Raw genomic sequence first — 12,636 nt, 5'->3', positions numbered from 1 at the left:
GTGGAGACGATGACGAGGGTGCTGGGGGGGAAGTTTCAAAAGGCTTTCGATCGTTCGGTGACGCATCTGGTGACGTACGAGTTCGCGGGTGCGAAATGGGAGCGCGCACGCGACATCGGAAGCGCGTACATCGTGAATCATCGATGGTTGGAGGATTCCATCAGAACGTGGACGCGAGCCAACGAGGCGTCGTACGCGAGCCGGAGCGGGAAGGAGGAAGATGAATTAGCGGCGCAGGGCGTGGTTCCGGATAGCGAGGATGAGGTTGAAGATGTGGCAAATGAAGTATCCGTCATCCCAGACAGCCTTGTCGACGGCACGACGAGTGCGAAGAAATGGAAATCCACGAGCGACGCGAACACGTTGCTCGCCGTCGCCGGCGCGTCGCAAGGCGCGCCGTCGACCGTCACGAAGAAAACACCCTCTACCGTAAGAAGTGATCGCAGTAAGTCTGCGTCAAAATCACGAAGCTCTCAAAAACTTTCGTTCCGATCGCCTGACTGGGAAGAAGAGGTGAAGCGAGGCGCGCACGTGGCGAGGAGCGCTCGGAACAGAATCGACCCGAGCATTCAGAGAGCTTTGCAAGAGGGCACGAGCCAACCGGAAGCGGTGTTTACGGGTCTGATTGGGAGCCCGAATGACGTGGAAATGGCTTTCGGTGGACGATTCGCGCCTGCAAACGCGTGGTTTAGCTTCTTTGACGACGCCGACCAGGAACCGTTGACGGATATGACGACTCTGGATGACTTTTACGCTCTCGTCGCACGAGGTCAGCGAAGCTCGGGCGATACGGAAGAAAAGATGCGTCGGATCAAGGCTGGTGAAACACGTTTCGACGTATTCGACATGGGGATTTCAGAAGCTCGCGAAGAGGAGGTGGTACGTCCGGGGAGCGGCTTGATTATTCAAACGTTGTACAGCGGCACTGTGGTCTTGGTGTCCGAGCTTCATCGCGAATATTGCGAAGAGATAGTGCAGCTTGTGGACACGTTGGAGATGCAGCAGCAACAAGGGCCGCTTGGCTCGCTGATCCATGCAATGTTACGCGTAGAGACGGCGAAACAGCCTGTGAGGGAAGGCGAACAAATCAAGCCAGGGCCGAATGCTCTCTTGAAGACGTTCCTCGCCTACTTGGCACTTGCTCACAACTTTTCAGAGACCGACCAGGCGCAACTTTTCAATGGAGATGGTACCCTCGTCAATGCAGATACGATTATCACTCTTCCCGCTAGAGCGCCCGGAAATCTTCGAGGTATTTTGCTCAAAGAAGTACAAAGGTCGTTGAGAGATGTTCTCGCTGGATTGTACGAGCTGCTCGCCGGCCCGACTGAACCGGATCCAACTCAGCAAGCTCCGCTGAGTCAGCATCCGCTATCTCAATTGGAGTTGGAAGAAGAAGAAAACGAAGAACAGGAGGAGGAGGAGGAAGAAGAAATAGCGCGCGAAGAGAAAAGGCAGGAGGAAGGGGAAGAGTTGCCGCATCAACTCGAGATGGGAGAAGCCGACGTGAGCGAGCCTGCGGCGGCGGCGGTGTCGGCGGCGGCTCCAGCCGATGTCGAGATCGCAGAAGAAGCACGCGCAACTTCGCTGGCGGAAAGACAGGCGAGGAGAGCGACACCAGAGGCTCGACCGACCCGCACACGCACCACGGCCGTGGAAGCATCGACGTCCAGGCAGAAACCCGTACCTGCGGCGAAGCCAAAGAAGACCGCGAAAGTGAAAAAGACTACGCCCAAAGTGTCGACGCGCGCCGCCGAAGCTGTCCTCGTGACGAATCCGAAAGCGCATATCACGCTCAGTGGCTTTAGCTCCGCCGGAATCAAGAAGTATTCCTCCATTGTTCGTCGAATTGGCGCAGTGTTGTGCCCCGGCCACGAATGGGAACCGTCGACAACGCACGTTGTCTTCGGCGAGCGCGGGAGTCGTTCAATTAAATTCCTCGCTGGTGCGGTCTCCGGTGCTTCTCTACTTGATATTTCTTATTTGGACGCGTGCGCGTCCGCTGGCGAAGTGTTGCCGGTGACTGCCAAATACATTTGGCGTGGAGGTCGCGGCGCCGAGATGGGTGTGATCTCGAGCGACGCCGCGGCGCACTGGTCCAACGTCCCGGGCGCGAGCGCGTTCGACGGGCTTTCCATCGCAATTTTACCATTTGCCCCGAGCGCCAAACTCGAGCAGAAAATGCTCGACACAGTTTTGCGAGCTGGTGGCGCTTCACTATCTTCAGTGTCGTCCAAAGGCGACGTTTGTCTTACTCAAGCCGACGTCGCCGACTTCGTCGTCTCTGATCAAGTCGACGCATCGTCGCCGGCGGCTGTCCCTCGTCTCGAACCACTTCTCGAATGCGGCGGTGACGTCGTCGTCGTGTCTCCCGAGTTCTTCAAGTCGTGGGTGTCCACGCCCGAAACGGCGTTGGATGCGCACTTGTTGTTCGGAAGAAAGTCCTTGCCCACAGGGGCGGCGCTCGAAAAAGTGCTCGCTCTTCGCGGCAAAACGACGAAGAAGTTTAGTACGAAGAAGCCGATCGTCGAAAAATCAACGATCGCGCCTCCCGCAAAAGTGTCTGCGCGGAAAAAACCAGCTGTGGCGGTCGCGCCCCCAGCGAAGGCAACAGAAGCCGCGCCGAAGAAGGTGACAAAACACGCGGCCCCGGCGCCGGTGGCGTTGAGCCAGCGACGACAAACGCGCGCCAAGAAAATGTCTGAGGCGCCGCTCGCGGCCCGTGTGGCGAAACGACGCCGAGTGTTGAGAGATGCATCGAACAATTAGATAGCCACAGTGCGCGTATGCAATAATTAATTAAACTGCATCATTTTACAGATTGTTACAACAGATGAGTGTTATTCGGAAGACATGACGCATGTATGTTTATCATCCTCGTTGTCGACTACTGAGACTAAACGAATGGTCTAAGTCGTAGGATTTAGTAGAAGCCGAAGCCCTTGGCCGCGTTGGTGAGGACGTTGGAGTGAACCGGGTCCGCAACGTGGGATTGCCAGTTGGCGATCGGGCCTTCTTGGGTGGCGAGCGCTTGGAAGATGCAGCCCAACCACGCGAACATGGACAAGCGGCAGTGCTTGAGCTCCTTGATCTTGAGTTCTTCAAGGTCGCCAGACTCGGCGAGGCCGAGCGGGTCGAAGCGTCCACCCGGGTTGACGTCACCGACGGTGAGGCCATCATCGAACGGAGAGTCGGAGATACCGGTACGGTACGCTTCCGCGGCGCCGACGAGAACGATCTCGATGATGAGAACGTTCCAGAAGGACGGGTAGCCAGAGCCTTCCGGCGCGAGCGGGGCGACGGCGCCCGGGAACTTGTCCGCGACGGCGGTGCAGTCATCCGGGGTGCACAAGGTACCCGCGGTGAACCACGGGATGCCGGTGCCGTTTTCGGCGGCCCACGCGCCGGTGACGCCGAGCATCGCCCAGCGGCCGTGGATCACTTCGCGCTCGGCGTTCTTTTCATCGCCGAACGGGATGATCGGGGATTCGCCACCGCCCGGGTAGGTACCGAATTCCGGGTAGATGTCAGCCTTGACGGTCGTGGAGACAGACTTGGCCTGCGATCGAGCGAAAAATCATAGTCGTCAGTCTCTCGGTCATCCAATCGGTCGGTCGGTCGCCCCCGGAAAGATCTCCCCGAAAACCGTATCGTATCCGCGCATCCACCGCGCGCGCGTATCCACCCCCCCACGCGCGCGCGCCGCGCCCGCCGCGCCCGCCGCGCCCGCGAACGACGCGAAACATTCCCACTCGCTCGTTTCTCCCCCCCCCCGCGCCCGTCCGCGCGCCCGCGCGCGCCCACGCGCGCCCACGCGCGCGCCCGCGAGATACGATACGCATCCGCGCCCGCCCCGCGTTCGCGCGCGTCGCGCGACGCCTCCGCGCCGCGCCGCGCGTCCGCGCGTCGCGCGCGCGCTCGAAAAAATACGCACTTGGATCTTGGTCGCCTTGAAGGCGGCGACGCGGCCGACGAAGGAGGAAGCGAGAAGGGCAGACATTGCAGAAATGTGCGTGTGCAGGAATGCCGATCGCGCGCGCGAGATCGCGCGATCGACCACCGCGATCGACGGTCGCGATCGACGTCCGCATTCAACGCGCATTTAAGCCCATGATCGCGCACGCGCGTCGTCGATAAAAAGTGATGGCGGATCGCTCGGACGCGCGGACGCGCGGACGCCGATGGCGTTCGCGCGTCTCGGTGTACGACGCCGCGCGGCGCGAAGACGTTAAAAAATCGGACGCCCGCGCGGTCGGTCGCCCCGCGCGGCGCCGCGATTCAAACGCGCGCGCGCCGTCGGTCGGCGACGCGATGGCGATGGGACGCCGCGGCGACGCGAGCGGCGACGCGGGACGCGCGCGCGAACTCAGGGACGCGATCGCGAGGTGTCGCGCGCGCGGGCTGACGCGCGCGGCGGCGTGGGCGTGCGAACAGCTGTGTGGACTCGAGACGGCGCGCGCGGACGCGGACGCGGACGGCGCGACGGCGACGAGCGCGGCGATGGACGAGGACGAGGACGAGGACGAGGCGATGATGGACGACGCGTACTCGCTCGCGAAGGCGTATTTTGATCTGGGGGAGTACAGGCGGTGCGCGCACGCGCTGCGAGAGGCGAACGCGCCGTTGCAGACGTTTTTGCGAGAGTACGCGACGTTTTTAGCGGGGGAGAAGAGTAAGGGGCAGGCGAGCGCGGTGGGGGGGGGGGACGTCGATGGGGGGGCGGGTGCGGTGGATTCGTCGCAGACGCCGTCGATCGGGGCGCGGAAACAAGCGCCAGAGCCGAACGCGGGGACGAACGCCGAGCTCGAGTCGTTGAGCGAGTGGCTTCGCGCGCAGGATTATTCGGGAGCGAAGGATGGGTTTTTGACCTATCTTCACGGCATCGTCTGTCGGGAGAGTGGACAGCCGACGCAGGCGAAAGATTTGCTCGCGGAGGCGTGTCGGAAGTACCCGCTCAATTGGAGCGCGTGGCAGGCGTTGATTCCGATGTTGACGAGCGAGGAGGAAGAGCAGGCGCTCGATCTTCCGCGCGAGCATTGGGTCTATCGCTGGTTCATCGGCGTCTTTCAACTCGAAATGCAAAAGAACAAAGAAAGCTTGGACACCTTCGTGTCGCTCGGGAAAGAATTCCCGCAGAGTAAGCTGTTGCTGGGACACATGGCGGAGGCGCACTACAACTTGCGCGAATTCGATGAGGCGCAGGAAATTTACAAGGACATTCGAGATTTGGATCCGTATCGTATCGATGGCATGGATAATTATTCAAACGTCCTGTACGTGAAGGAATCGTTCGCCGAGCTCTCGCACTTGGCGCATCACTTAGTCGCCACCGATAAGTACACCCCCGAGACTTGTTGCGTCGTCGGCAATTACTACTCGCTGAAATCGATGCACGCCAAGGCTGTGGTGTACTTCAAGCGCGCGCTGAAGCTCAACCCGCGATACTTGAGCGCCTGGACTTTGATGGGACACGAGTACGTGGAGATGAAAAACCCGGCGGCGGCCATCGACGCGTACAGACACGCAGTGGACATCAACCCGCGCGATTATCGCGCGTGGTACGGCTTGGGACAGACGTACGAAATCTTACAAATGCCTTATTACGCGCTCTACTACTACCAACAAGCGGTCAAACTTCGTCCGTCGGATCCACGAATGTGGTGTGCGATGGGTCAGTGCTACGAGTCCGACCAGCTCCGTTTGTTTCAGTCCGCGATCCGATGCTATCAACGCGCCGTGGCGAACAACGAGCGCGAAGGCATCGCACTATCCAAACTTGCCACTCTCCACAGAGAGAAGAATGAAAAGGCGGCGGCGCATTACTATCTCCTCAATCTCAAGCGCTTAGACGCCGAGGTCTTAGACGCCGATAGTAACGAGAAGATCGAGGCGTTGGAGTTTTTGTCTCAGTTTTATAAGAAGGAGCGACGACTCGAAGAAGCCGAAGCCGCGTGCGTGCGCCTCTTGGACGCGCCGGGACCGGCGAAACACGCGGCCAAGGCTCTGTTACGCGAAATCCATAGCATGCTGAGTTCAACGTAGACAATTGTCGTGAACAAATTCCTAGTTTAGCTAATCATTTTTCAACGTCTAAACGCCCGCTCACGAGATCTTCTCTGATATTCACGAGCAGCGCCCCCAGTAAATTTTGGCCAGTTCCGTCTCGACCGGCGCCCCATACGCCATCAACCGGGGAGTCTTCGATGACGCGCACACGACCATCGGTGCAAACAGATTCCATGAGCAACGTCCTTGGTCCTTCATACCTTACTAGCTTCTCCGTCAGCGCTCGTCGCATGACGTCAACCTTGACATCGTCCCAATCCTTTCGAACGCTTTCGGGATGAGCGGCTTGAGCGCTTCGACCGATTTTTGCTGCCGCCTCAGGTGATTCTGCGAGTTTGATTTTCTCAAACGACTCGCGTGCGATGTCGTTGTGCACGCCGGCGAACTTTTGTGCCTGATAGTAATGTTCAACCGTGGGCCATTCCACGCCGTCGACGCTCACGGGAAACGGGGAAAAGTTGCTCAGCGCTCCATACTCGTCCCAGGCTTTGTAAAATTTAACCGGTGGAAGATTATCCATATCGCAAACTTCATCGTCGTTCACGAGTGATGCTACCGCTCGCTCGACGGAAATGAGTGATCCATCATCGGTGCGTTCATCGTCGTCCGAGCTCTCACCGACGTTGAACTCCAACCCGCGAACGCTATATCCGGCGCTCGCGAGCTGGCTTAGTCGTCCCGTGCTGTGCGAGTTCGGGACGTAGCCACGAATGAGAATGTCACGCCCGTATATTTCGAGACGCACGCCGGATAATGGCAACGCGTCGTGCATGGCTTCTATGCCCAAGTTGCCCAGAGGCGTCGGCGCGAGCGCGCCGCCGCCAACAAGCTTTGGCGCGATGAATGCTAGAACCTCGTGAAACACTCCGCTCTTCATCGCCGGCGCTGCGAGACCACCGCCGCACTCCCAAAAGCATCTCAAAAATCCTCTCTTGAACATGTACTGCGCCGCGGCGAGGGGTGTGAGTTCATCGAATTCCACCACTTCGACGCCCTTGGCGCGCAGCGCGTTTTGGAATTCCGGTTTCACGCCCTTCGTGGTGCACACTATCGTCGGCGCCACACCGCGGACATTCCACAGCTTTGCGTCTTCGGGCAAGTCGAGAGATCGAGTGAGAACGACTCGAGCAGGTTGGAACCCAGTCTCTTCGCGACACGTCAGCCTCGGATTGTCCTTCCGCACCGTTCCGCCGCCGACGACCACAGCGTCCGCACGCTTCCGCTCGCGAAACACCATTTCGCGCGCCTCGGCACCGGTCACCCACGACGAATGTCCCGTATCAGTCGCAATCTTCCCATCGAGCGTCATCGCGTACTTGTACACGCTAAACGGCAAACCCGTGGCGACGCGATACAACAGCGCCTCGTTCGTCTCTCGACACGCTCGCGCCGCCTCGCCCTCGAACCCCTCGGCCTCGCCCTCGAGCACGCACACCTCTATCCCTCGCTCTCTCAGCGCTCGCACCGCGCGTCCTCGCAATCCTGGGAGCGGATGCAACATCCCGACCACCGCGCGAGTCGCCCCCGTCGCCGCGAGCGCCTCCACGCTCCGCGTCTCCCCCGCCACCTCCCCGTGCGCCGGCTCCAGGTTCACGTACACCGTCCCTCGATCGCTCGAGTTCAGCGTCGCGCCCCGTCGCCGCATCTCGTCCGCGCACGCGATTTCCGCCCGCGTGGACCCTTGTCCCGCGTGCGTCGCCTCGACGACGACGTCGCCGTCGCCTCGCGTCACCGCGCACGCGCTCAGCGGGTGCGGCGCCGCGATGCCCTCGCGCGCGCGCGCGAGCTCGCACACGCGGGTCATGATTTCGGCGTCGCGCGGCGTCACCGCGCGAAGCGTCGCGGCGCGCGCGCGGCGCGGACGCGCGCGAGGTCGTCGCGACGCCGGCGGCGATTCCGTCGACGACGACGGCGCGGTCGAGGACGCGCTCGCCGCGCGCGCGCGCGCGAGCGCGCGCGATGGTGACGCGGCCGACATCGCGCGCGACGTCGCGCGGCGGACGCGCGGCGCGGAGTGACGAGGGCGAGCGAGGCGCGACGCGGCGTCGAGCCAGGTTTCTGACGGTTCTTTACAACACACAAGATTCTGACTATGTCCGAGTCCGAATGCGGACGCGAACGCTGCGCGAGTATCTAGCAATTTCGTTTTGTTTCTTCCATCCTGTTTAAGCGGTGGCCATCGGGACTTCGGGCGTCGCCGTCGTCGTCGCCGCCGCCGCCGCGACGCGCTTCTTCGCAACCTTTCTTCGCTTCTTGACCACCTTCTTCTTGGTCAACTGAGGAATGGCTGAGCCGGCGGTTTGCGCCAACGACGCGTGCATGGGAAGACCCAACGCGAACAATCGCGTGGGCTCACCCAGCTGGTTGTTGATGACGCGGCCTAACGCGGTGGCGGACACGGAGGACGCCAACGACGTGAGGTGCTCCGTCATCCACCGATCGGCGCCGCCGAGGAGCTGGTATCTCAAGTTGCACGAGATGCCGAGGAAGGCGCCCATGCCGAGAGCCGAAGTCTTGAGATCCGGGACCGGAATCGCCGGTTCCCATTGCTCGCCCTTCTTGTTCTTGTGCAAGGCCAACAACCCAGTGTTGATGGCGGAGAACGCCCCGCCCGTCAACACGCCCACGGCGGATAATTCCGCGGCTTTGGTGACGACGCTCAACCCACGAGTCGCGTTGGTGTACTGGCGCAAAGGACCAGCACGGTCGAACGCGTTGTTCGGCATGGTCGCCATGAACTTTTGGAAACCGTTCGTCGCGGACGACCCGAAGGATCGCACCGGCGTGCAGCACCAAACCGTCAAGGCGTTCGCGAGGGACAACTGCATGATGTTGCTCAGCGCGAGGTCCCACTCCGACTTCAAACGCTCGCCACGATGGGCGACTTCGTACATCGTCGCCGCACCGATCGTCACCACTTGCTCGAACGCGAGTTTGTACAAGAACGCGGGATCAGCCATGAGGCGACCGACAAAGGCGCGGGAAAACGCTTGCGGCGTTCCGCGCGAGACGGCGCGCACCACGCTCGGGCGCACGTTGACGCTCATGAAACGCACGAGAGCGAGAGAGGACACGATGCCCATCTCCACCGCCATGCGAATACCACCTGGAAGCGATTCCATGGTCTTGAACCACTCAGACAAAACCGCCTGAATAGCCTTTCTGTCAAACGTCTCTCCGATCGCCGCCCTCGTGCTAAAAAATCCCTCCTCGCCGTCGTCGTCGTCCCCCTCCTCAAAGTAATCATCGTCGTCCCCTTCGTCGCCGTCACCGCCACCACCACCGTTGTTAATCTTACCACCGTTATTCCCACCACCGCCGCCGTCGGCGAGCTTCGGGCTCGACACCTGCGCCTGTTGCTGCATGCTCAGCCCAGCCTTCTCCAGCGTCGCCGCGCCGCCGCCGCCGAGCTGCCGCCCGATTCTCGCCATGCTCGTCGGCACGCGCATCGACGCATCGAACGATCGCTCCTTCGCCGTGCCTTCCTGTTTCATCCAAAACACCGCGCGTTCGTCAGTCACCGCCTCCGTCGCGTCTCCTCGCTCGCCCGCGCGTCGCGCCGCAAAACCCATCCTATCCTTTCGCCTAGGGACGCGGTGGTTCCCCCACCGCCTCGCGTTCGCGCCTCGCGTCGTCGCGCGCGTCCCCCCCCGCGCCGCGCGCGACGCGCGCTCGACGCGCACAGTTTTCGCGAATCGCGCGCGCTCGCGTTCGTCGCGTTCGCGCGTTCGCCGACGCACCGCTTCCGCGAATCCCGCGCCCGAGTCCACCGCCGCCGCGCGCATCGGTCGCGTCGCGAACCGCGCGCGCGCGACGCGCGCCTCGCCGACGCGCGCGCGACGCGCGAAGCTCGCGCCCCGGCGGTTCGCCGCCTTAAAACCGCACCCAACCATCGTCGTCGTCGCCATCGCGCTCGACCGCGCCGCGCCCGCGCGCTCGACGCGCGCGCGCGTCGCGATTCGGATTCGTCACCCTTCGCGAACGAATCCGCGATCGATGCTTCGCGACGCGTCGGCCGTCGACGCCGAGTCGCCGTCGACGCGCGCGCGACGCGGTCGACGCCGTCGAGCGAAGAAAAACGACGCGCGTCGTTCGTCGCGCGTCGCTCGGGCGAAGCGCGCGCGCGCGTTCGGTCGCGCGCGATTCCGTGCGCGCGGGTGTGCGGTGCCGAGCGCCCCGAGCGCCCCGACGTCCGGCGGCCGGGATCCGCGGGATTCGACGGCGGTCGCGGAAAACCGTTCGCGACGGGTCGCGACTCGTCGTCGACCCCCCCCTCGCGCGTTCCAGGGTCGTTATTCGCGCGCGCTAATTACCCATACCTAGGCGATAATATAATAGAATATGCGGAAAACGCGCGCGGCGCCACTCGATGGCGCTTCGCGCGTCGACGCGCGCCGTCGTCGCGGCGCCGCCGCGACGCGTCGCGCGCGCGCGACGCGGTGTCGTCGCGATGGCGGCGAACGCGGACGGTTCGAACGCGTACGCGCTGCTGACGCTCGACTACGTCGACGGGATGCTCGAGAAGCGCGCGCCGCATCGCGAGGCGCACCTCGCGGGCGCGCGGCGCGCGCACGAGGAGGGGAAGGTGGTCATGGCGGGCGCGTTGCTCGATCCCGTCGATCAGGGGGTGTTCGTGTTTAAGAATTGCGAGCGCGAGGAGATCGAGGCGTTCGTGAAGGCGGACGCGTACTACGTCGCGGGGCTCGTGCCGAGGTACGCGATCAGGCCGTGGATGGTGGTCGTCGGGAACTGAGCGCGGGCGGCGGACGGCGCGCGATGCGATGGGGGTGGGGTAGACGCGGCGCGTGTGAATGATAAATCCATCGTGTGTGAGTGATAAATCTACGTCGTGCGTGCGTGCTGCTGCGCGGGCGCGTCTGCGCGTCGTCGCCCGTCGCCTAGTAAAAATCATCCAACCCGGACGGGTCGCCCTCGAGCGCGTTCTTAATGGCGAGAATGGTGAAACCGACGCCGAATAATAACGCCAAATTGACGAAGGACGATAATAGTCGACTCTTGCGAGGGGTGAACCCGAGCTCGATGGCGCGCTTGAAACTCTTGGCCGAGGCGAGGACGACGCGCTTGCGCAGCGCGGAGTCCTTCGACGCCAAGAGCTTCAACGCGAGCGTCGGATGGGTGTAGTACATGACGTTCGCTAAGTCGAACTCGGTCATATCTTTCACGTCACTCTTGGAGACGTCCTCTAAACCGATCGCCTCCATGTAATATGGGTCGACCACTTTCATTAAATCGAACACCTCGTTCACCGCCTCCGCCGACGCCTGGTCTGGCGTCACGACCGAAGACTGGTCGTCGTCTTCGATCGGCACGGCGTCGACGATGACGTACGGTTCGGTCTGCGCCACTCTTAAAACCTTGAAACGCCGCGTTCCTTTGGCGCACACGCTCAACAAACGACCGTCGACGACGACGTCGTGCGCTTGCACCTCCATCGTGGTGCCCACGCTCGCGATTTGCCCATCCAACCCACGAAACACCGCACCGAAAGCGTTCGTGTCGACGAATTCGTCCTCGGGCAATCGCCCGAAACCGGGAACGATGTCGAACGAGCGCGCGCCGGTTTCGTACGCCTCGATGATTGGCAAAGCGTTGAGATCGATTTTCGCCTTGCCATCGATTCCGCGCAACACGCGTCGGCGAACTGTGCTCGCGCCGAAACCGTCCTCGTCCGTCTTCACCTCGCTCGACGGTCGTGATTCCGTCGCTTTATCCGTCGCGCTCTCGTCACCGCCCGGGATGAGCTTCGAGAACAGCGTCAACCAACGCGGCTCAAACAAGTTCAATCTCACGTACGTCCCAGGCGTCGCCACGAATGGGTACGGAATTACGGGAAGTTGAAACTCTCCTGGTAATCGCACGATCTCGCCCGAGTCTCCCTCGCTCTCGCCGCTGCCTTTGGGCTTCAACTCCAGCCCACTGTCGCTCTCTTCCTCCACCACGAACCGCTCGCCCGTGACCTTATCGAACACCTCCGTGGGAAGCTTGAACCACTCCGGTTCCGGCCCCAGCGCCTCGCCCCCCGGCGTCTTGTCCTTCATCGTCGAAAAATCCATCATCCCCAGCGGAACGTCTAAAAACACCGCCTGCAATCTTTGAATCCTCGTCGTCGCCGCGTCTGCCTTGACGAATTCGCGTCGTCGAGCCGCGCCGGCTTCCTTGCGTTCGCGTTCCCTCGCCTGCGCCTCGGCTCGCCGCGCGTCCGCCTCCTCGAGCTCTCTCGCCGCTTTCGCCTCGCGTTCGTCCTCGCCGAGCAGCGCGCTCAGCGCGCTCAGCGAGTCTTCTGCCGTGGGTTTCGCCGCGCGCGTCGTCGTCGTCGCCGTCGCCGTCGCCGTCGCTCGCGCGTCCGCGTCGACGTTTTCACCGCTCGGGACGTCATCCGTCTTCGAAACACCGAAGCGATCCCAAAACGCCCTCGCTCGCGTCGCGCGCGCGCGAGCGCGCGGCTTCGTCGTCGCGCTCGCGCTCGGCGCGCGCGCGGGCGCGACGCGCGGCGCGCGGGCGCACCGCGCCGTCGACATCGCGCGCTCGAGAGTGACGTCGAGGTGCCCA

General features: G+C 62.4%; 7 protein-coding genes across 7 annotated transcripts; 2 read left to right on the top strand and 5 right to left on the bottom strand.

The window, feature by feature from the left end:
* Positions 1-2,446: 2,446 nt before the first annotated feature.
* On the bottom strand, positions 2,447-4,016 carry lhcp2.3 (prasinophyte light harvesting complex, chlorophyll binding). The gene is made up of 3 exons (XM_001418667.1): positions 3,935-4,016; positions 2,832-3,559; positions 2,447-2,453 (listed from the first exon to the last, which is right to left on the bottom strand). The coding sequence occupies exons 1-2, from the start codon at positions 3,998-4,000 to the stop codon at positions 2,924-2,926; spliced, it is 702 nt and encodes a 233-aa protein (XP_001418704.1). The 5' UTR covers positions 4,001-4,016; the 3' UTR covers positions 2,447-2,453; positions 2,832-2,923.
* Positions 4,017-4,533: 517 nt separating this feature from the next.
* On the top strand, positions 4,534-6,042 carry OSTLU_35663 (predicted protein; the record flags this gene model as incomplete). Its single annotated transcript, XM_001418897.1, has 1 exon — positions 4,534-6,042. The coding sequence occupies one exon, from the start codon at positions 4,534-4,536 to the stop codon at positions 6,040-6,042; it is 1,509 nt and encodes a 502-aa protein (XP_001418934.1).
* A 34-nt stretch (positions 6,043-6,076) lies between these two features.
* OSTLU_35648 (predicted protein) lies at positions 6,077-6,586 on the bottom strand (the record flags this gene model as incomplete). Its single annotated transcript, XM_001418666.1, has 1 exon — positions 6,077-6,586. The coding sequence occupies one exon, from the start codon at positions 6,584-6,586 to the stop codon at positions 6,077-6,079; it is 510 nt and encodes a 169-aa protein (XP_001418703.1).
* Positions 6,587-6,757: 171 nt separating this feature from the next.
* On the bottom strand, positions 6,758-8,044 carry OSTLU_35630 (predicted protein; the record flags this gene model as incomplete). The annotated part of the gene is made up of 1 exon (XM_001418665.1): positions 6,758-8,044. A coding segment is annotated over one exon (1,287 nt), but the record flags the coding sequence as incomplete, so codon positions are not given.
* Positions 8,045-8,390: 346 nt separating this feature from the next.
* OSTLU_4848 (predicted protein) lies at positions 8,391-9,248 on the bottom strand (the record flags this gene model as incomplete). The annotated part of the gene is made up of 1 exon (XM_001418664.1): positions 8,391-9,248. A coding segment is annotated over one exon (858 nt), but the record flags the coding sequence as incomplete, so codon positions are not given.
* Positions 9,249-10,516: 1,268 nt separating this feature from the next.
* On the top strand, positions 10,517-10,819 carry OSTLU_32655 (predicted protein; the record flags this gene model as incomplete). The annotated part of the gene is made up of 1 exon (XM_001418896.1): positions 10,517-10,819. One exon carries the CDS (start codon positions 10,517-10,519, stop codon positions 10,817-10,819), a length of 303 nt encoding a protein of 100 aa, XP_001418933.1.
* Positions 10,820-10,882: 63 nt separating this feature from the next.
* OSTLU_32654 (predicted protein) lies at positions 10,883-12,618 on the bottom strand. The gene has a single exon (XM_001418663.1). The coding sequence runs from the start codon at positions 12,603-12,605 to the stop codon at positions 10,965-10,967; it is 1,641 nt and encodes a 546-aa protein (XP_001418700.1). The 5' UTR covers positions 12,606-12,618; the 3' UTR covers positions 10,883-10,964.
* Positions 12,619-12,636: the final 18 nt, after the last annotated feature.

Source organism: Ostreococcus lucimarinus, chromosome 7, assembly GCF_000092065.1.
Source record: "Ostreococcus lucimarinus CCE9901 chromosome 7, complete sequence".
NCBI classification, from domain to species: domain Eukaryota; kingdom Viridiplantae; phylum Chlorophyta; class Mamiellophyceae; order Mamiellales; family Bathycoccaceae; genus Ostreococcus; species Ostreococcus sp. 'lucimarinus'.
The sequence above is the reverse complement of the archived record's forward strand: the minus strand, read 5'-3'. Positions and strand labels throughout refer to the sequence as shown.